At 31.0% G+C, this 25,254-nt stretch overlaps 1 protein-coding gene across 1 annotated transcript; it reads left to right on the forward strand.

Moving 5' to 3' along the window:
• Nucleotides 1-1,387: 1,387 nt before the first annotated feature.
• LOC133039333 (uncharacterized) lies at nucleotides 1,388-24,616 on the forward strand. The gene is made up of 8 exons (XM_061118200.1): nucleotides 1,388-1,501; nucleotides 2,015-2,163; nucleotides 2,272-2,357; nucleotides 4,543-4,681; nucleotides 5,073-5,345; nucleotides 20,668-21,833; nucleotides 21,942-23,603; nucleotides 23,724-24,616. The coding sequence occupies exons 1-8, from the start codon at nucleotides 1,388-1,390 to the stop codon at nucleotides 24,614-24,616; spliced, it is 4,482 nt and encodes a 1,493-aa protein (XP_060974183.1).
• The last annotated feature ends 638 nt before the right edge of the window (nucleotides 24,617-25,254 follow it).

Consider the following 25,254-nt stretch of genomic DNA (forward strand, 5'->3'; position numbering starts at 1 on the left):
TTTTGTATAATTTTTTTTTCACTATGCTGGTGGTATATTAATTTTTGACTATGGTATATCTGCTTATGATTGTGATATATAGTTTTTGTATGCTACTGTGTATTGTGGAAAACAATTCATTTAATAGTATATCAGTTTAAGTTTGTGATATATGTATATTGGTTTAAGGTATATTGTTTGTATATCATATGATATATTAATAAAAAACTAATGATATGGTTAAATAACATATTAAATAGCAATAACAACAGCAAAATCTAAAAGAATAAAATATATAATACCTTTTATATAATGAAAAAATAGTTGACAAAAATTCAGTAGAGAGGTTTTGATATATTGTTTTTCATAATTTCGGAATAAAACATATAATACATTTTATATAATGAAGGGTATTTTAGGTATTAAAAAGTAAAAAAGACATTTACTTTATTATTTTAAAAAAAAGACATTAACTATCTATAAAGTTAGAAATAGGACTATTTACTTACATTTCTCTATATATAATCTGTTATGTACATTTATATATACATTTAAATTTATATATACATTTATATATTATTTTGTTCATATTTTATATACATTATAAGATTTCAGTTGAGTTTATTGTTATATATGGTACGATAAATTTATTTTAATTAAGATATTTTAAAAATAATTAAATTTAAATTTTGGTGTTGGTTTATGACTAATATTTGAGTAAATTAAGTGAAACAATATGTCGTCAAAGTGACCTCTTTTGTGTAGATTAATTTATTTAAATATTAGGATAGTTGTGTGTTTGTAATTGATGCTTATATTGACTAGCCCAAAGGTAAGTGTATATTTTGCTAGATTTCAAACATACCTGTGGCAATAAATGTGTGACAATTATAAGGTATTTTGTGTGAGCAATACGTTAGTCCAAAGATTGACCTATTGTTTGGCATAGTTTTTATTGTCAATATTTGATTGCTACACCAAGAATACTGCTTACAGTTAATATTACTGTCCAAAGACTTGATATTAATGTGTGTTAGGTATCTTGAGATGGGATTAACCAATTTTTGAATTTATTGTTTAATTAAGTATATTAATGTGAGCTTATTTTATTTGTTCTACATTCAGCTAGTTCATCTTCTGCTGCCTCAATATCTGCTAATATTAATTCTATTCCTATGCTTAATGGAACCAATTTCAAGGATTGGAAAAGGAACTTACTTATAGTTCTAGGATGTATGGATTTAGACCATGCGCTAAGGTATGAACAACCTGCACCTCTCACTAAGGAAAGTTCCCATGATGATAAAAGGAAATTTGAGAGGTGGGATCGTTCAAATCGCATGAGTCTAATGATTATGAAACACAACATTCCAAAAGCCTTTTGGGGCACCGAATCCGAAGGGTTACTATGGCTAAGAATTTCCTTGAAAAAATTGAGGAACATTTCGCTAAAAACGATAAGGTTGAAATGACAACACTTCTTAGTTCTTTAATGAACATGAAGTATAAGGGTCAAGGAAATGTAATGGAGTACATTATGGAAATGCTTTATATTGTCTCAAGATTAAGGACACTTAAGATTGAGCTTTCGGATGATGTACTTGTACTCATGGTTTTGTTAACGCTTCCTCCGCAGTTTAACCAATTTAAAATTAGTTACAACTGTCAAAAGGAGAAATGGACTCTCAACGAGCTCATTTCTCATTGTGTGCAAGAGGAAGAAAGGTTGAAAAATGACAAAACCGAAAGTGCTCATTTGGCAACTACCCCTAAGGATAAGGGTAAGAAAAGGAAATTTGAGAATGAAGCTGCTAAGGGTCCAGTTCAAAAGAAACAACAACAGGATTCTAAGGGTTGTTTCTTTTGTAACCAACCTGGACATGTGAAGAAAGATTGTGCCAAATATCACGCATGGTGTGTAAAGAAAGGTATTAATCTTGCTTTGGTCTGTTATGAGGTTAATTTAGTTTCAGTACCTAGAAACACTTGGTGGTTAGATTCTGGTTCTACTACTCACATAAGTGTTTCTATGCAGGGTTGCCTGAGCTACCGAAAGCCAAGTGATGGTGAAAGATACATCTTTGTGGGCGATGGACAATCGGTAGAAGTGGAAGTAATTGGGCATTTCAGATTGTTATTAGGAACTGGTTTTTATTTGGATTTGAAAGACACTTTTATTGTGCCGTCTTTTAGACGGAATTTAGTTTCCGTTTCTTTGTTGGACAAATTTGGATATTGTTGTTCATTTGGAAACTATCAGTTTACTTTGTCTTTAAATTCAAATTTTATTAGAACTGGTTATTTGAATACTTATGACAATCTTTATTTGCTAGAAACAATTGCATCCTATACTGAAACTTTGCATGTGGAATCACAAGGTACTAAACACAAATTAAATAAAGAAACTTCAACGTCATTATGGCATAAACGCTTAGGTCATATCTCAAGAGGTAGAATTGAGCGTCTTGTGGCTGATGACATTTTAGAGTCTCTTTGTTGGGTTTTATGCCCTAAATAAAACTCATTTCAATATAATCAGATTTACTTATTAATATAGATCAGAAATAACATTTAATGTTGCATGGTTCACATGATTTATTTCATGATTATATGTACATAATGTATAAATTCATCTGAAACCCTTTTCACATACTTGATCCTGTTTATTGTGCTGTCAACACATTGGAAAGTAAACATGACTATGTGAATAAAGTTTCCTAGATTTATCAGACATAGGGTTTTACTGATATGATAATCTACAACAGAGTTTACTTGCATTTGGAGAAATGCTATGTTCTTTCCAGAGCATTGCTTAAAGTAAAGCTCAGGTTGGATGCATGGAGTATGCATCGGAAGGGACCGATATTGAACTTTGACTTAGATTTATTAAACTTACCGTAATATCTATTCAAGTCAATATCGCCTAGTTGATCCTAGATCAAATGATCTTAATCCTGTTATGATTAGGCTCAATCTCGAAAGGTTATTCGTGTTCTTTGATTTCTTAGTTAAGCCTACTTTTAGGTCAGGGTGATACGTACATTTTGGGAACACGGTAGTGCAATTGAGGGGGAGCGCTAACATAAACATGGAATCTATAGCTTCTATCTGGCGAATAGTAAGTAAAGGATGATCTCCTTCGAGCTTGACCAAACGAAAATAAATGGTGGAGATCTCATTTCACATAAGCTGAAATATCATTTATACGGGGTTAAGTGTTTTAAGGATTAAATATATTGTAGGGTGTAACGGTAATCTAATCCCTTTACAGTGTAGATCATTCATATAGAGGATCATTGATCAAATTAGGATTATAACAATGGATAACTAATGATGTGTCTATATGGTGGAACATATAGAGCATTCTATATACTGAGAGTACAATTTTAAGTTCTATGCGTGGATTCAACGAAGAATTAATAAGTTAGTGAATTTTAGTAATAAATTCTTGATATACTTATTGGAAGCTCGGTTATATAGACCCATGGTCCCCGCACTAGTTGAGATAATATTGCTTGTAAGACTCATATAATTTGTTTTGATTAATCAATTATAATTCTCTATTTAGACTATGTCTATTTGTGAATTTTTCACAAAGTAAGGGCAAAATTGTAAAGAAAGAGTTTTAGGGGCATATTTGTTAATTATGATACTTTGTATGGTTCAATTAATAAATATGATAAATGACAATATTATTTAATAATTATTTATAGTTATTAAATAGTTAGAATTGGCATTTAAATGGTTGAATTTAAAAATTGGCGTTTTTGAGAAAATCAGATGCAGAAAAGATAAAACTGCAAAATTGCAAAAAGTGAGGCCCAAATCCACTATGCATGGCCGGCCACTTTTGTAGGGAATTTAAACTGATATTTTCATTATTTTAATGCCAAATAATTCAAACCTAACCCTAGTGGAATGCTATAAATAGATAGTGAAGATTTCAGGAAATTTACACTAAAAATTTCACACTTTTCATTCAGAAAAAACTGAGTCTTTCTCTCTCCCTATCTTTAGCCGCCACTTCTTCTTTCTCTTCCCTCTTGAATTTTGAAATTATTAGTGTGAGAATAGTGCCCACACACAGCAAGTGATACCTCAACCATAGTGAGGAAGATCGTGAAGAAAGACTTTCAGCAAGAAGGAGTTTCAGCACTAAAGAATCAGAGAAAGAGATCCAGGTTCAGATACTGATAATGCTCTTCTACAGAAAGGAATCAAGGGCTAGATATCTGAACGGATGGAGTCATTATATTCTGCTGCACCCAATGTAAGGTTTCCTAAATTTATATGTGTTTATTTCATCGTTTTAGAAAGTTCATATTTAGGGTGTTAATCAACATACTTGTGAGTAGATCTAAGATCCTGGTAAAATAATTTCCAACACTCTTGACTTCACAGATTTCAATGTCTGTGTAAATTGTATCAAGGGAAAACAGACTAAAACTAAGAGATTAGGTGCCAATAGAGCTTCAGAAGTCTTAGAATTGATTCACACAGATATTTGTGGGCCATTCCCTTTGGCATCTTGAAATGGTCAACAATATTTTATATCATTCATAGATGATTACTCACGTTATGGGTACCTATATCTCATTCATGAAAAATCTCAGTCTGTGGATGTGTTCAAAACTTACAAAGCTGAAGTTGAGAATCAACTCAACAAAAGGATTAAGAATGTCAAATCTGATCGTGGTGGTGAGTACTATGGTAGATATGATGGCTCAGGTGAACAACGTCCAGGACCATTTGCTAAATTCCTAGAGGAATGTGGTATTGTCCCACAGTACACCATGTCAGGATCACCCAACATGAATGGTGTTGCTGAGAGACGAGTCCCTTTGGGGAGAAGCATTAAAGACAGCAGCTTACATTCTGAATAGATTACCAAGTAAAGCAGTTCCAAAAATACTTTATGAGCTTTGGACAGGTCGAAAGCCTAGTCTAAAGCCTTTCCACATTTAGGGATGTCCAGCTGAGGCAAGGCCTTATAGGCCACATGAAAATAAATTGGACTCCAAAACAGTTAGCAGCTACTTTATTGGTTATTCTGAGCGATCTAGGGGTTATAAGTTTTATGATCTCACTGTCAGAAATATTTTTGAGACGGGAACTGCAACATTTTTTGAGGATATTGAATTTGGGGGAAGAAATAAGGTTAGAGACATTGTTTTTGAGGAAAAATTGAATTCAAACTCAGTTCCTACTATCATTTTAGACAATGTTCAGGCTTCCACACCTGTCATTGATCAAGAAATGAATCCGGAACCTCAACAAGACAATGTTGAACAACTCCCAAATCAAGATGAGGCTATTGTTCAAGAAGAACAAATTCAACACCCTCAAGAACAAGAGCCATTAAGGAGGTCCACAAGAGAGAGAAGAAATGCTATTTCAGATGACTATTTTGTATTTCTTCAAGAGCATGAGGATGAAAATGGAATGATGGAAGATAATCCAGTCAACTTGCATCAGGCCATGAAAAGTTCTAACTCTCAAAAGTGGATTGATGCCATGAATGAAGAGAATAAGTCTATGCAAGACAATAAGGTTTGGGAAGTTGTCCCATTACCAGAAGGTGTAAAACCAATTGGTTGTAAGTGGATACTTAAAACCAAGAAGGATGAATATGGTAATGTGGTGAGATTTAAGGCACGTCTTGTAGCAAAAGGCTATACTCAGAAACAAGGCATTGATTATACAGAGACTTTCTCTCCGGTTTCATCGAAAGAATCTTTTAGGATAATATTGGCACTTGTTGCTCATTTTGACCTTGAGTTACATCAGTGGATGTTAAAACAGCGTTTCTCAATGGCGACATTGATGAGACAATTTATATGGAGCAACCAAAAAACTTTGTGCTTGGTGACCCAAAGAATATGGTTTGCAAATTAAAGAAATCCATCTATGGACTCAAGTAAGCTTCTCGTCAATGGTATCACAAGTTTCATCAAGTAATTATCTCATTTGGTTTTGAGATGAATATCATTGATGATTGTGTATATCAGAAGTTCAGTGGGAGTAAATACATATTTCTGGTTCTATATGTCGATGACATATTGCTTGCCACTAATGATATAGGCTTATTGCACGAAACCAAGAGATTTTTATCTAAGCAATTTGAGATGAAAGATCTTGGTAACGCCTCTTTTGTATTAGGAATTCAAATACGTCGAGATCGTTCTCGGGGTATTCTTGGATTATCACAAAAGAGCTATATTGATAAATTACTCAAAAGGTTTGGCATGCAAGATTGTAGACCAGGTGATACCCCCGTTGCTAAAGGAGACAAATTCAGTCTTAGTCAATGCCCTAAAAGTAGCCTTGAAATTCAGGAAATGAAAAGATTCTCTATGCATCAGTTGTAGGGAGTCTAATGTATCTTCAGGTATGTACACGTCCAGATATTGCATACATTGTTGGGATGTTAGGCAGATATTTAAGCAATCCTGGTATGGACCATTGGATAGCAGCCAAGAGGGTTATGAGGTATCTTCAGAGAACAAAAGATTACATGCTCACATACATGAAGTCAGATCATTTGGAGGTCGTAGGGTATTCTGATTCTGATTTCGCTGGATGCCAAGATAGCAGAAGGTCTACATCAGGCTACATTTTCCTGTTAGTTGGAGGAGCTATATCCTGGAAAAGTGTCAAACAAACACTTATAGCTTCTTCCACTATGGCAGCAGAATTCGTAGCGTGTTATGAGGCATCAAATCAGGAAATATGGCTGAGAAACTTTGTCACGAGGCTGCGTATTTTGGAGAATGTAGAAAGACCACTTAAGATATTTTGTGACAATAAATCAGCAGTGTTGTATTCTAATAACAATAAGAGCTCATCCAAGTCAAAGTATATTGACATAAATGTTGGAAATTTATTTTACCATGATCTAGATTTACTAACAAGTATGTTTGATTAACATCCTAATATGAATTCTAAAACAATGAAAATAAACACATATAAAGTTAAGAAAACCTTACAGTGGGTGCAGCGGAATATTATGACTCCTTCCATTCAGATCTCTAGCCCTTGATTCCTTTCTGTAGCAGAGCATAATCAAGATCGGAATCTGGATCTTCTTTTCTCCTTCTTTGATGCAGATTTTCCATAGTCTTACATACTATGATTGAGATACCACTTGATGTGTGTGGGCACTACTCATCACTCAAAGGAATTCGAAATTTAGAGAGAAGAAAAGAGAGAGAGGGGTGTGGCTTTCTGAGAGAAACTAATGTTCAAAGATCTGTGTCATTGTTTCCTGAAGCCAACAGTTTCTATTTATAGAAAACCCTCTAGGTTTAGGTTAGAATTGTATGGCATTAAAATAATGGAAACTATAAATGGTAATTGCTATGCATAGTGGGCGGCCAAACAAGGGATATTGGGCCTCACTTTGCAACTTTCCCATTTTGTTATTTTTCATTCCCATTTTCTCGAAAATGCCAATTTTCCAATTTAACCTTTTAAATGCCAATTATAATTATTTAATAACTTGAAAATAATTATTAAATAATATTGCCATTTAATATAATTATTAATTAGACATACAAAGTCTCTTAATTAATAATTAAACCTAGAATCTCTTTTCTTTACAATTTCACCCTTGCTTAGTGAAAATTCATAAAGTAGACATAGTCTAACTTTTAGAATTATAATTGATTAATTAAAATCAATTAACTGAGTCTTACAAGCAGTATGGTCTCAACTAGTAAGGGGACCATGAGTCTATATAACCGAGCTTCCAATAAGTTGAACCGAATCTACCAAGTAAATTCCCTAACTTATTAATTCCTCATTGAATCCACACTTAGAACTTGGAATTGCACTCTCAGTCATATAGAACGTTCTATATGTTCCACGATATAGACACGTCATTAATTATCCATTGTTATAACCCTAATGTGATCAATGATCCTCTCTATAGATGATTTACAATGTAAAGGGATTGAATTACCGTAACACCCTACAATGTATTTTATCCTTAAAACACTTAACCATGTATAAATGATATTTTAGCTAAGTGAAATGAGATCTCCACCATTTATTTTCGTTTGGTTAAGCTCGAAAGAAATCATCATTTACTTTCTATTCGCCAGATAGAAGCTATAGATTCCATATTTATGTTAGCGCTCCCACTCAATTGCACTACCGTGTTCCCAAAATGTACGTATCACCCTGACCCAAAAGTAGGCTTAACTAACAAATCAAAGAACACGAATAACACTCTTGAGATTGAACCTAACCATATCAGGATTATGATCATTTGATCTAGGATCAACAGGTGATATTGAATTGAATAGATCTTACGGTAAGTTTTAATATATCTAATGAAAGTTCAATATCGGTCCCTTCCGATGTATACTCCATACATCCGATACTGGTAAACTTTGCCAATGTCCTGGAAAGGACATAACACTTTTCCAAGGTGTAAGAATACCTATAGCTGATTATACCATGTTAGTTTTAAATCCAGTGTTCTAACAAATCAGGGAATAAACTTTTTGAACATATACTTAAGATTATATTCCACTGTGCTGACAACACTATAATCTTTAACAAATTCGTATGTTTTGGACTTAAAAAGAATTCATACATTATATACATATAATCATGAAATAAATCATGTGAACCATGCAACATAAAATGTTATTTCTGATCTTTATTAATAAGTAAATCTGATTATATTGAAATGAGTTTTATTTAGGGCACAAAACCCAACAAACTCCCACTTGCACTAATATAAAACAAAAACTGCATTTCAAATAATCATTAACACCTTGATATACAAATCAAGTGTAATAGTAGTAAACTCCTCGTAATAGGATCTGACAGGTTGAATTAAACACAACCTCTTCTCTACCATTACTCTTCCTTAACCACAAAATCCTTGATAATGTGAAATTCCTCTCTATATGTTTACTCTTTTGGGATACTGGATTCTATACTTTTGGCAACTACTTCTTGGTTATTCAGGAAGTAACACTAGTAGTTAAGGAAAGTTGGAACGGTGCCACAAATGTATAGAACTTTCCTTAGACTGAATAAGTATCTTTCCTGCAACTTTTAACATTCAGTCTCTCTCTGGTAGACTAAGAGATTTCAGATAGGTTTTTACACTTCTCCAAAATCACTACTCCACCCCCAAAATAATCACCATCTCATCAGCAGACTTTCTAGCACACAGGCAAGTCTCGAAATCTGATGTGGTGTAGTCTAAGAGTTTTAAAACCACCCTTATTGACTAACATATAGTTCCTCTTCTTAATCTTAAGATTTACTTGATTGTCTTCCAATGTTCTTCTCCTAGATTAATCTGATACTTAATCATTACTCCCACTCAACAGCAGGTGTCTGGTCTAAGGCATACTAAAGCATATCTGAGACCTCTCACTGTTGATTTAAGAAATTCTTTCATGGCTTTATCTTCTCTGGAATAGTTGAGACTTTTCCTTAGATAAATAAAATCTATGTCTAAGAAGTTGTGAAGCTTCTATAGATTGCCATTGGCTTCAACATCTTATGCTTGCATTAGAGTAAGTAATTACCAGGTATACCACAAGCCATAGGTTTAGATAAACTCAAACCTATAATACTAGGAACAGGAAGTTTTGTTAAGTCCATGGAATAGACTTATGAACGAAAATTTCCTTTCATGTCCTTGTAATAGAAAACTTTAGGTTACTCCATGTGAATGGATCAAACCATAGTTCTATTGGCTTTCTTCTTAGTTTCTTATCTTGACAATCCATTACTTGTTTAAACTCACAATGGATTTTAATCACTAGTATCTTCCAAGTCATGAGAAGGTGAAGTTCCTTGAAACTCTCCCACTACGACAAGGTACCGTGAATTATGTCTAAGAAAACTAAATGGTATTGACCTCTTCGGTTGTGTTAAGACAACAGAGGCAGTGGGATCATTTTCTTAGAAAAGTAGTATTTGTTTAAACAAACACTTTCTTATCTAATGACTATGGGATGCTCCACCCCTAATCACTTAGAATAGCTAACAAACATGCAAACCAAGGTTAGCAGTTCTAGCTTTTCTTAAGATTTCGATTAGGTCATCCATGAATCTAGTAATGATTTACATTAAGTATACAACCATTGCATCATTCTGAAATTTTATTACCATAGAAGGATTTAGGTAACGATTAGTAACTAATCATCAATATGCAACTCGAATTTTTGGGGAGGTAAGTTTGGATATAATTCAAAAATCAAATTAATGATCTTTGAACTGCATATCTACTAACCTTTTCTCCACCCCTATCAGTTCGCAAGATCTTTAACCACTTACCATTGCTAGAAATTCATGAAATTTTTCAAACATTTCAAATTTCTTTTACTTAAGGTAAAATCTAGAGTGATCGTTTTAAGAATACAACGAAGACTCATATCCACCCCAAAATGTACATCCATATGCGAATGAGATGAACTTACTTTCAGTGGATATAGGCATATTAACTCTTTGCAGAGAATGATCTCGTCAAAACCACTATGAACAAGATACAAATGCCATAGATTTATAAAATATGTGGTTGTATCTTTTGATGACTTTAGTTTAGTTACATCAAAGAGTTCTTAGAATAGTACAAGTGGATTCTGGTCACAGAATACTAAACTCATACAGTTTGAATCCATTGAAAGAAAATGGTTATTAAACACTTGTGAAAGTGTAACTGTATAATTAGTAATTCTTTCTTGGACCACCACTACTAATCTAACTCTATGATTTGCCCATACAAGTTGGAGGTTTCTAAGATTGAGGATTTATATCATTTTGGGATAGAATTTCAGGAATATAATCATATGCGTCATTTAATTTCTTAAGAGAAAATATGGAATGACTTTATATGATTTATAGACCATTCATCCAATGATATGTTATTAAGCTGATTCAAAATGAATAAGCTAAGAGGAATTAGGATAATTTCGTTTTAAATAAGAATCCAACGATGCTCCGATTAGGGAGAGTCAAAGTAATCTTATTGATTCAATCTTCTTATTTCATATTGTAAAATACTAGTCTAAGGTGTCATCAATTGATGAACAGCTAGATGTTGCATATACAATATTTATCTTTCGAGATCTAGCACTATTATGCTAGTCTAATGGTGAAAATCCATTAGGGATTTATCTCATTAGAAAAACAAACCAAGTTAGACCAACAATGAAGATTCGAAATTAAACTACAATTTAATAACAGAAAATAACATGGTTCAATACAAATTCATACACAATTCAGAAATTATGAAGCACATAGCAAGTAGGAATGACAAGTGAAAATACTAAAACATACAATCCTAAATAATTTCCAAGGTTTTCAACAAACTGATATCAGTGTCTCGTTTAGGCAAGAGTCAAAGCTACCATCCATTGAATAGAGTTGTCAGCTCATCTAAAATGATCAACATTCTAGCAACCTTTTATTCGATGAAGATTGCAATCCGCGTTGTCCCGTTTAGGCGAGAGTCAAGGCTATTCTATCTTATGAGCTTCCACCATTGTTTCATATTCTTGCAAGTCTTATACAGTCGCCACCATTAGGGTGATCAAAACTATATAAAAAACTTACAAGATTACTTATCTTTCGAGATTAAACGGTGCTAACTTGCTAATGAATGTTCCTCCGTTAGGGAGGATTACTCACTAAAACAATAGCTATGTAAAACAAACAATTGAGATCGAATATCTTTATAATAATAAAGCTCATTATTTAATGAAGGTTGTATTTTCTCCTTAAAATTTATTTTAAATATATATATTTATTTAATTAAAATTTCCAATTTAGAATAAAATATTCTAAATATAAATTTTAATTTAATATTTATAAATTATACTTAGATGGATATGAAAATAACATGAATTATTTCCATCTTAGTAATAATTTCCATAAATATTTAGAAAATTATTCAATTTAAGTTGTTTCAAAATTAATTTAAATAAATTTACAACTCAAATTTAATTTTCTATAAATATATATAGATTGCATTTCGAAAAAAAAGTGTATAACAATACTACTTTCGAAAATGCTTTAAAATAAAATAAAAATAAATCCTGGAAAATTACTCTAATTTTATGTTGGCCCAAAATTAATAAAAATTAATTTTCAACAAAAATATAATTTTCCTATTTAATTAAATATCTAAGAAAAATTTCAAATATTTAAGTATCATGATTAAAAATCAACTTAAATATTAATTTTCTATTTAATTAAATACACTAGAAAAATACTTTAAGCAAAGCAGATAATATCTATCTAGACTTTTATAGACTAATTAATTCAATTTCTAATTATAATATATTTTAGTTCATTTATTTTAATTAATCATTAAATGAAAAAGTCATTGATTTAAGTTGGTCCAAAATAAATAATTTTCAACTTTAATCTATTTTTCAAATAAAATTCAAAATTTCTACATTAAAGAAATGTAATTTCGAAATTTTGGGAAATAATTAATAAAATAAAATAAAATATATTATGAAAATTATTCAGCTTTAAGTTATTCTGAAACAAGATTCCAAATTTAAGATAATTTTTAACTTTAATTAAATAACATGAAAATAACAATATTTAAGTATCATGATGAAAATCAACTTAGATATTGAATTTTCAATTTAATTAAATGTATTAAATTCGAGAAATAAATAATTAAGTATAGAGGAAACTTAATTATTAATTCTAGTTTAATACTAGGAAAATATACTAAACTTAGATTGTACCAAAATTAATTTTTAACCAATTAATTTCACAATCAATGATATTTTCCTATTTAATATTAGAAATAATAACTAGTATAGACATAACTATCTAGAATATATATCATTAACTAAGCGTTTTTCTAAAATTAACTTTAAAATATTAAATGAAATTTTTTTTCATATATTTTAAAAGTTAATTATGTTGCTAATTCAATTTTAATTAGGTCAGACTAATATAATTAACCTAATACAATTATTTAAATAAGACAAATGGGCCTTCACAATTGGGGTAGTTCATTTGAGGGGGAGTTGGGTTCAGTATGTCGTACCCACTTCTATTGGCCCCCAACTCTCACACAAGGCCCAAAAGAGAGGAATTTAACCTTAAAATAAACAATTGTTATTCATTGAATAAGCCCAAATCTAATTGGGTCTAAATAAAATTACTTATGTCAAATTTTATTTTAGCAACCTAGTCCATTTACTTAGTAAAAACTTAAATGGGCTTCCTATATGCATCTAAGCCCAATAGCAAACATATAGGCTCACACAGGTCAAATGATTTGGATGGGCCCTATCATGTTACTAGGTTTACACAGATGAAAGAAGTACAAAATTTACTTGTTACAAATTATTTATAAGATCTATTGACAATCGGACTATGATTAAAATCAGATCATTGGATCTATCACAAGTTAACCATAGCAATTTAGATCAAATAAATAATAGGTTTGTTAATTTTTTTTTTTGAAAAAACAATATAAATAAACAAATATTGTCCATGTAACAGATGTGAAAATAAGATATTAATATAATTAAATTATTATTCTTAAACTAACCAAATAAAGGAAACTAATTTTAAAATATCTAAGTTTATTTGAATCAAATTAAATTAAATATCTAATAAGATCAATGATTTGAAAGGAAAGAATCTTCAATATCACTTTCAGATCTTATAATTTAATAAAATTAAACCAATTTTAAAATAGATTTGGTTAAATAATTATTATTTTAGGAAAATAATAAATGAATAATAATTACCATATTTATATGTCAAAATATCTAAATTAAGCAATATTCAAATTTCTACAAAAATATATAAGTTATTTAAATATTTAAGATATGATTTATAAATTTCCAATATGGAAAAAAAATGATATATACATAGAAAAATATCATTTTTAAACTTATAATTTATAAATAATTAAATATTTAACGAAATAACAAATTTTGAATTTGAAAATATTATGGTAAGTATATCTATAAAAATATCAATGTTAATTTCAAATTTATTAATTATTTAATTTGTCATATAAGATAATTTTAATATAATATTTTAAATAAAAAGATAAAGTTACCTTTAAATTTAAAATATGTTAAATATCAAAATATCTAATCTTACAATTAAATAATAAATAAATATTAAAGAAGTTAACAAATTTTTAAATCTGACCATAATAGGAAATATTTAAAATTGGAAATATTCCAAAATAGAAATATTTAAAATTGGAAAAATTCTAAATTGAAAATATTTTAAAATTGGAAATATTTCAATTTAAAAATATTTAAATTTGGAAAAATAAATTTTGGGAAACAAAAAAATTAGATTTTTGGGGAAAAAAACCCTAAAATTTCGCAATTTGTGGGGAACACCATTTAACCCCGATTTTCTAAAAATCATAACTCTTTCAATTTTTATCGGAATCGAGTTCCATAAAAACGAAAATTGCTCAATTTTTCACATAGAATCCAAATAAAATATTTTCAAAAATTGAAAAAAAAATATTTTTCATGGAAAAATTCGTACAACACAAACTTTTATCACATAAACACATAAACCAACATGAAACCATCCAAATCAACACAAAAACATATAACACATTGTTTTAATTCATATTACATGAAAGTAAATCATTACTATGGCTCTGGTGCCAGTTGTTGGAAATTTATTTTACCAGGATCTAGATCTACTAACAAGTATGTTTGATTAACATCCTAATATGAATTCTAAAACAATGAAAATAAACACATATAAAGTTAAGAAAACCTTACAGTGAGTGCAGCGGAATATTATGTCTTCTTCCATTCAGATCTCTAGCCCTTGATTCCTTTCTGTAGAAGAGCATAATCAAGATCTGAATCTGGGTCTTCTTTTCTCCTTCTTTGATGCAGATTTTCCATAGTCTTACATACTATGATTGAAAGGACATAACACTTTTCCAAGGTGTAAGAATACCTATCGCTGATTATACCATGTCAGTTTAAAATCCAGTGTTCTGACAAATCAGGGAATAAACTTTTTGAACATATACTTAAGATTATATTCCACTGTGCTGACAACACTATAATCTTTAACATATTCATATGTTCTAGACTTAAAAAGAATTCATACATTATATACATATAATCATGAAATAAATCATGTGAACCATGCAACATAAAATGTTATTTCTGATCTTTATTAATAAGTAAATCTGATTATATTGAAATGAGTTTTATTTAGGGCACAAAACCCAACAATAAAGTTCCTAGTTGTGAAAGAAAGAGTGCAGAGTGGACAGATATCCATAGAACACATTGGGACAAACTCAATGATAGCGGATCCGCTCACAAAAGGATTACCACCCAAGGTCTTTCACGAGCACACTGCTCATATGGGTGTAGTATTGCTTGAGGATATCATGATTTAGTGGGAGTTTGTATTTTCTTTACTTTATGTTTGTTTAAGACATTTATGTATTTGGTTATTTTCTGATCAGAAATAAAGTTTTCAGTTTATTCACTCTGTTTTGTTATGTTTAAGTCTGACCTCACTTTGGTTTAAGGAGGACCAGTTGGAAATAGGCATGTTCGGTTCACATTGCATGTAATTTTCATGCTACGCATTCATGATTGATCTATGTCATTTGGCTATATTTGTATATGTGACCATTGATGGGTTTAGTCATGATTGATACGACAAAAATCACTTTGATCCTATATGGGTATAGTTGATGGACGAGATTGTTTAAATACCTTTACATAATAGCAAATTTTGAGCTCATAAGGTTATACATTTATCAGGTAACATATGTTCCCCAAGTGGGAGATTGTTGGATTAAAATCCTATTGTGGGCACATATGTATAATGTATATGCTATTATAAAGTGTGATACAAAATTAAGTGACCAATTATGTTATGGGTATCAAAAGGGTATTAAATTGTCATGGAAATAATGTGTAGATACCATAAGTTAATTTATAATTTGTTGAGGGGCCAAATTATAAATACCCAAAACTCATTCTAAGATGAGTCTATAAATAGGTAGTGGTCCCCAAGAAACACAAGGGTTTTTGTATTCTCTCCTTCCCCATCAGGGAAAGTACTTTAGAAAATAGTGTATTCTTGGAAGATTAAAACATTTTCTGCAATCTCCAACAATGGCTTCAAGTTAGTGCTTCCGCTGATCTTTTATCATCTTCTTCTTTAATTTAGCAAAGGTTCCATAAATTTATGATTTAGCGTTTTCTATATTAAAGCACTTTTTAGTAATATATTTAGATCTGTGATTTATATATTTCTTAAGTGTTTATATAAATCCTAACATTTTTTACTTTCATTAAAGTACTCTCAAAGGCCTTCTTTTATCTATAATTATAAATCGAACACCAACAACATATGCCTTTCTTGGACATGAGTTTCTCGTGATGGGCTTGTTAGAATGTAGGAATAAGATGAATGAGGTTCCATCTCAAAACCAATTGGCTATGGGAGGAGTAGCCCATTCATCTTATATATCACAATTTATTTCCACACATTAGCAATGTGGGACTAACTCTTAATACACCCTCCTCACGTTTGTGCTTGGAAAGTGTGGGTATAACGAACGAATTTTGTGGGTGTACACGTCGGGAATTTTGAAAGAATCCTACAAGGCCAAATATTAGGAAATTTGTGGGTGTACACGTCGGGAATTTTTTGGATTTTGAAACAGGTCAAAGACCCCAATACTCGAAATTGGCACACATTGGCCGAAAAGGTCCCAAATGGAGGTTATAGGGGAGACAGTGGAAGTATCTGTTTGGACTGGCGGTACTTTGGCTCACAACGGATCACAAACGGCTTTTTGTACAGGTGGCAATTTGGGCTCACAACGGATCACAAGTGGCTCTGATACCATGTTAAGAATCATGGGGTTCCATCTCAAAACCAATTGGTTATGGGAGGAGTAGCCCATTCATCTTATATATCATAATTTATTTCCACACATTAGCAATGTGGGACTAACTCTTAATAAGACTTTCTACCATCACCGATTTGGTTCAATTGGGTTCCTATATTTTATGTCTCAACATCTTGCCCAATCTGATTCTATCTAAAGAGTAACATTTCCAATAATAATTGCTTAATGGGTCACTTATAAAGTCTTTATTCGATTTCATGTTGAATAACTTGATCGCCGGAAGTCATGGGCATTAATACTAATCTTCAAGCTCATATCTCTCGCTCGCAATTGAAATTTCATCCACATTTCAAATACTTCTCAATATATGTGTTTTATTGATCAATGAAGAGATTAATTTCTTTACTCCTATATATTCAAGAAATAATTGCATGAGGATACGCACTTTTCATTTTATTTTAAGAAATGTCCTTATTTATATTAATATAAATAATACCGTCAAATTTTTAGTTATTTTGTACGCACGCATACTGAAACAAACAACTTCACTTTTAATGAAGTTAAAAATTATTTTTATTGGGAAACATAAATTATTTTTTTTGTCAGATTATTTTAAAAAATTATTTTTATTGGGTGTTGTTTTTAATATATTTATTTAATAAAGAGCTTTCCCTTTATTTTTTTTTATTTTTATATTTTTTAAAAGCTATAAAATAATCTTATACCTTAACTCTCTCTCTTAATATTTAATAGTTGCTTGTTTATATTATACATTAGCTTAATTTGTAAAATAATTTGATAAGTTTCAAAATATTATAAGAAACCACATAGTTTCATAAAAGAGAAATGCAAGTAAATGGTCCTATTTTTAACTTTATAGATAGTTAATGTCCCTTTTTTAAAATAATAAAACAAATGTCCTTTTTTACTTTTTAATACCTAAAATACCCTTCATTATATAAAAAGTATTATATGTTTTATTCCTTTAATAGAAATTATGAAAAACAATAGATCAAAACATCTCTACTGAATTTTTGTCAACTATTTTTTCATTATATAAAAGATATTATATGGTTTATTCTTTTAGATTTTGCTGTTGTTGTTGCTGTTTAATATGTTATTTAAGCATATAATTAGGATTTTATTAATATATCGTATGATATACAAACAATATACCTTAAACCAATATACATATATCACAAACTTAAACTAATATACTATTAAATGAATTGTTTTTCATAATATACAGTAGCATACAAAAATTTATACCATAATCATAAGCAGATATACCATAATCAAAAATTAATATACCACCAGCATAGTGAAAAAAAAAATTATACAAAAAACTTAATTTAATATTCCACAAGTTTTTTTTTCTTGTTCTTTCCTTCATGAGATACCAATGAACATAAAATCAATATACCTCAGTCAAATATAACTATACCTCATACTTAAATTAATATTTAATAGTTTTTTTCCTTTCTATCCTTCACGATATACATATCACATACAAACGATATACCTTAGACCAATATAAATATATCATAAACTTAAACTAATATACTATTAAATGATTTTTTTTCCACGATATACAAGCATATAAAAATTATATTCTGCAATCATAAGCATAAATACTTTAGTGAAAAATTAATATACCACTATTATAGTGGAAATATATATATATATACCAAAAATTTAATTTAATATTCCACATATTTTTTTTTTCTTTTTCTTTCCTTCATGATATACTAATGAACATAAAGACAATATTTCCTAGTGAAATATAACTATACTTCGAACTTAAACTAATATTCCATATTTTTTAATTTTCGTCTTTCGTTCATTATATACCATAGCACATTAAAATAATATACTACAACCTTAAACTAATATACTATCTTTCAGTTATTTCAAATATATATATATACTACCTTTCAGTTTTTTTAATATATTATTGCACATAAAAACGATATACTATTGTTGAAAATAACTATACCAAACACTTAATTATTCAAGATTATAATTGTAATTTTATTATCAAACTTTTAACAGAAAGGACATTTTGTTAATTTTTTTTAAAAAGGGACATTTATTAACTTAATTGTTAGACTTAGGGCCATTTTGCATCTTGGCCCTTCTTAAAATATATAACAATAAACACTTTAGTTTAAATAAAATTTAATGTATCAAATAATTTAATAAGTTACTATTTTATTTTTATTTTTATATTTAGACATTACAAAATTAAATAAAAATAGACTTATTTTTATAAAACTATTTTAATAAATTTATGAAATAATTTTTAAAGAAATTGAATAGTATCTGAAACATCATATAAGTTACATTAAAAAAAAAGGTAACCTCATTGTATCTTAAACAATAAAATAACATAATATAGCCTAAAAATATAAAAAAGAAATAAAAAAGTTTCTTTTAATATTAGTCGTTCTTTTTTGGATACCGAGAAATATATGTTTCTCACATATTAAAATGGTTATTTTATTATTTATATATGTGTAAAATTCGGAAATACATTTTTTAATTGAAAAGTAACCAATTGATATCTTATTCACATTGATATCTTATTCACATTAAAAGCAACTAAATGGTTATTTTTTTCTTTTCAAAACTCCCAAAAAACAAAAAATTTCTAGAAACGAGATTTTTCCATTTTTTTTATTTTCGGTAATTGTTTTGAATTTCGGTATGTATGCTGACGTGGCACAACGGTATTTGTGTAAATAATTTTCTTAAAGGTATTTTTGTAAATAAAATTAATTTTAGGTATAATATTAAAAAAACCCCTATATTCAATTCATATTAACATGTATATATGACTTCATTGATGATCACAATACATGATACGAATTATTTTATATTGCGTATACAGTGTTTTTATCTGAATATACTTTAGTATTATTTGCAGAGCAAATGGTAGATTTTTGTTTTGCATGTGTTGTGGGACCCATATTTGTCATTGCAGGTTACTTTTAGAAAGGGAAATTTTATTTACACCCTAAAAAGTTCTAAAGACACCCTATTTTGATAATTTTGATTTTATATAAAATTTATATTTTTAATTGTACTAATTTTTTTAAACTTTTTTCTTTCAATTTATATTCTTAAAAAATATACTATCAAATAAAAATAAAGTGTATTTTATATATTATGACAAAAAAAAATTAAAAAATTATGTGATTTTTTTTTAAAAAAACATAAAAAAAAAAAAAAAATACACATGAGTTAGAAAAAATTATGAAAATGAAATCAAAATAAGTATTGAAATTAAAATAAAATAATGTAAAGAAAAAATTTTAAAAAAATATTAAGAGTAATTTTTAAAAATTATTTAATTTCTTTTTTTTTTTTTTAATAATGGGGTGTATTTATAAGTTTAATGGGTGCAAATAGAACTCTCCTTTTACAAAAAGAATAATAATAAATTATTTTAAATTAAATTAGATTTGTACGTGGCAACATATACAATAAATGCAATGAACATTAACAATTCCACATAATCAACAGTCTAAAAATTATCCCTATCTCATACAGACAAAACTAATGTGAATATGGAGGTTATCAAAACTAAAATAAATAAATAAATATATCAAAATTAAGAATGAAAGTAACTTTATCTAAATTTAAATGTTACATGAATTCGGTGGATTCTGGTATCCAGGCCCACCAATTGTTATGAGTATCTTAAGTTGGAATTGCCGTGGGCTTGGGAACCCACGGGCCAGACAATTCCTTGAGAACGTTGTTGTTCAAAAGAAACCCAAGTTTATCTTTTTATGTGAAACTTTGTGCAAAAGTGATAATATTGAAAGAATGAGAATTAAGTTGGGCTTTGAGGGTGCTTACAGTGTTGATGCTAATGGTCATAAGGGTGGGCTTGCACTTTTATGGAAGTACAGTGATGGAGTGCGGTTTCTGGGATTTTCTCACAGCCATATCGACATTGAAATTTCTACTCCAAATCTCCCTACTTGGCGTTTGACTGGTCTATACGGGGAACCAAACCGTAGCTTACGGTTCAAGACTTGGCAATTAATCACCTCTCTTCACTGTGAGTCTCAACTTCCATGGTGCATCATAGGCGATATAAACAACATAGGTAACCAAAGTGAGAAAAAAGGAGGTAGACTTTATCCTTCTTCTTTGATCACAGGTTTCCAAGAAGTGCTATGCAATTGTAACTTGACTGATATGGAACTCCATGGCCATCCGTACACATGGGAACGTGGCAAAGGCACGAACAATTGGGTAGAAATTCGTCTCGACAAAGCTCTAGTTACTTCTCTGTGGCTCGATATTTTTCCTTCTGCTGTGTTATCAAACTGTGATGTCTCTTCCTCAGATCACACGCCAATCTATCTTGAACCTTCACCTGCTGCTCCTGCTGAAATGGTGTACCAGTTCCGCTTCGAGAATGCCTGGACAAGAGAGCCTTTTTGTGCTCAAATCGTACAAGCCTGCTGGGATAAAAATGCTTCACTGCCTCTTCATGAAAAGATCTCTCTCTGCAGCAAGGATCTTGCTGATTGGGGCAGAAATTTAACTTGTAATTTTAAGAAAAGAATCAGGCAAAGCAAAGCAAAAATTGCTTCTTTAAAAGGTAATTCTGACCCTTCTTCCATTGCTAATTTTGGTTATGAACAAAATAATTATTTTGAGATTTTAGCCCAACAAGAGCTTTATTGGAAGCAAAGATCAAAGCAATTTTGGCTACATAGTGGGGATAAAAACTCAAAATTTTTTCATGCTATGGCTAGTAATCGGAAACGCAGCAATAAGATTCAATATCTTAAAAATAGTTCTGGTGTTTGGACTGCCTGGAACAATGGCCTTGAAGAGGTAATGGTTGATTATTTCACCAATATTTATTCTGCTGGGATTGTTGATTGGAACCCGGTTGTGAATGGTGTTCATTGCAAGGTCACGGCTGCCCATAATCTTGAGTTGTTGAAGTCGGTCACTAGTGAGGAAGTTCGGCTGACTCTCTTCCAAATGCATCCCGACAAGGCTCCGGGACCCGATGGAATGTGACCTGGTTTTTTTCAGAAACATTGGCATATTGTTGGGACAGATTTGATTAATGCTACCTGTGATTTTTTTGCTTCGGCCACTTTCCCAAACCACTTGAATGATACAAATCTAGTGTTGGTCCCTAAGAAGAAGTCTCCAAGCTCTATGAGTGATCTCCGTCCTATAGCTTTATGCAATGTCTCTTACAAGGTGATTGCAAAAGTTCTAGCAAACCGTATGAAGCTTCTCATTGATCACATTATCTCTCCCACTCAGAGTGCGTTCATTCCGGGTCGCTTGATCTCAGACAACATCATAATTGCTTTTGAAGTAATGCACTATCTCAAGAGGAAAGTTCATGGGAAGAAAGGCTATATGGCTCTCAAGCTTGACATGAGTAAAGCCTACGATCGTGTTGAATGGGGTTACTTACAAGCTATTATGCTTCAAATGGGCTTTGATCACAGATGGGTCACTTTGATTATGGCTTGCGTTACTAGTGTTCGGTATTCTATTTTTCATGACGGTCATGTCATGGGACCTATTACTCCATCTCGTGGTATTCGTCAAGGTGATCCGCTCTCTACCTATTTATTTATGATCTGTGCTGAAGGCTTTTCAGCTCTTATATCTAAGTTTGAGAGGGAGCGTTTACTTCAAGGTTGTTGTGTTGCTCAAGGGGCACCAATGGTCTCTCACATGGTGTTTGCTGATGACAGCTATGTCTTTTGCCAAGCTCACAATGGTTCTGCTGGTAGTGTTTTGTCTCTGCTTCGGCAATTCGAAAATGCATCGGGTCAACAAATTAATTTTGCTAAATCTTCTCTTTTTTTCAGCCCCAATGTTCAAGCTCAGCTTCGGGCCAGTATCTGCTCCATCCTTCATATTCCTGAGGCTCTTGAAAATAGTTTTTACTTGGGACTCCCCAACATTATCGGGAGAAACAAGAAAGCTATACTCGGTTTCCTTAAGAACAAGGTTTTGAACAGAATCAATAGCTGGTCTGGGAAGTTGTTGTCAAGTGCGGGCAAGGAAATTCTCTTCAAGACTGTGGTTCAAGCTCTCCCTACTTATGCTATGAGTGTCTTTCTCATCCCACTTGGTACTTGCGACGAAATTGAGAAGCTAATGGCTCGTTTCTGGTGGAAAACAACAAATAGTAAAGGCAATGGAATTATTTGGATGAAGTGGGACCGTCTTTCTCGACCAAAAGATGAAGGTGGTTTAGGCTTTCGCCTTCTCCATGATTTTAATTTGGCTATGTTAGCTAAACAAGGTTGGAGGTTGCTGTGCTACCCGGACTCCCTTGTCTCCAGGCTCTACAAAGCTCGTTATTTTCCTCATGATGACTACCTCTCTGCGGGGTTGGGGCGTAATCCTAGTTTTGTTTGGCGAAGTATCTGGAGTTCTATGGATCTTCTTCGCCAAGGGGTTAAAAGAACTATCGGTACTGGCTCTTCTACTAGTATCCTGCATCACCCTTGGCTCCCTGACTCTGGTAATCCTTACATCACTTCTTCTCATATTGGTCTTATTGGTCACACTGTTAGCTCATTGTTTTCTATTGATGAAAGAAGTTGGGATACCGATTTGGTTCGAGATATGTTTAATGACAGGGATGCTAATCTAATTTTAAGCATCCCTCTAAGCTTCTCTGCTTCTTCTGACTTCTGGTCTTGGTCTAATGAAAGCTCTGGTCATTTCTCTGTCAAAAGTGCTTATCGTATCCTCCAAGCTTCTTAAGACCCCAGAACTGGTAGCAACAATTCAGGTTTTTGGCAAAACCTTTGGTAACTAAAAATCTCACCGAAGGTTCGTAATTTCCTTTGGCGTGCTGCATCAGGGAGTTTGCCGACCTGTGTAAATCTTAGAACCAAGCATGTTGATGTTCCACCTGTCTGCCCTGTCTGCCAAGCGGCTCTTGAAACAACCCCACATATCCTGCTTTCTTGCACTTTTGCTTCTTCTTGTTGGCACCATATGGGTCTACCTGCTGGAGTCTCTCTTGACCTCTCCTTTGCTAGCTGGCTGGATAGCCTCTTTCAGTCTCTTGATTCTGATCGGGTCTGTTCGTTGGCTATGGTGACGTGGTCCTTATGGAAAGCAAGAAACTCAATTGTGTGGAAAGATAAGGTTCTTACTGTTGCAAATGTTCTATCTTCAGCCCGCATTGCTCTTGATCACTGGCGTAAAGCTCAGGATAACACCTCTCTTTCTCATATCTACTTTGGTAGTTCTGATGATGGAGCTGAGCTATGGACTAAACCAGAAACTAATACAATCAAGGTCAATGTTGATGCTGCGATATTTGCTAGTGAAAACCAATATGGTTATGGAATGGTTGCCAGAAACGACTCAGGGTCTCTTATTGATGCTACAGCTCACTGTTCTAATGGTGACTTCACTCCAGAAGTTGTTGAGATCATGGGTATCAAAGAGGCTTTAAGCTGGATCAAACGAAAAGGTTGGAAACATGTGGTTCTGGAATCTGACAGTCTTGTCTCTATTCAAGCTATTCGTAGCTCCTTGCCTCTTTGTTCCATTTTTGGAAATCTAGCTCAAGACTGTCGTTCCCTTTTGCTTTCTATGCCTTTAATAAAAATCTGTTTTGTTAAACAATCAGCAAACCGTCTAGCACATGTTGTAGCTAGAATGTCACGGTACTTATCTGGTTGTAATATTTCTGTGTCTAATGCTCCAGTTGCTATTCTGGATGTTTTGTACTCAGAATGTTAATTTAATGAAGTTGATATTTCATCAAAAAAAAAAAAAAATCGATTGGCTTTAATTATCGCTTCCTTATTTTCATAATTGATTTAATATCTAATTTTAATTATTTTTATTTTATTAAAATATAAAAGTAAAATTCCTAGTTAGATGGATGTATTGAAAATAAGGTTAGAGAGTGTATTCCATCCAATGGAATAGAAGAGGTTTTAATGGTTACATTTTTTTAAGCCATTGGATTACTATTAAATAGTTGTGATTAATTTGGAAATAAAATAAAAATAAATAATAAATAACTTGTAACCTAAAAGTAACCTAATAATTTGTTTCCTTATAAAACTTTAATTAAGATTCATTATATTTTAAAATTAAATTAATTATAATTATTAATTAATTTTTTGTAGTTTATTACTATATAAGGATTTTTAAGCAATTTATTTTTTGCACTTAAATTATTTAAAATTTTATAGCAAAACTTTTTATAATTTAAAATTATACACATATAATTTCATAATTTAAATTTTATTATACTTGTAATCTTAATTTTAAATTATTACACTTAATTTTTTTTAATTTTTTTATTTAAATATTTAAAAAGTAAAAAGTGAAATAAGTTAAAGAAGTTTTTAGAAAAAACAATTGCTACA

Source organism: Cannabis sativa, chromosome 6 (genome assembly GCF_029168945.1).
Source record: "Cannabis sativa cultivar Pink pepper isolate KNU-18-1 chromosome 6, ASM2916894v1, whole genome shotgun sequence".
NCBI classification, from domain to species: Eukaryota; Viridiplantae; Streptophyta; class Magnoliopsida; order Rosales; family Cannabaceae; genus Cannabis; species Cannabis sativa.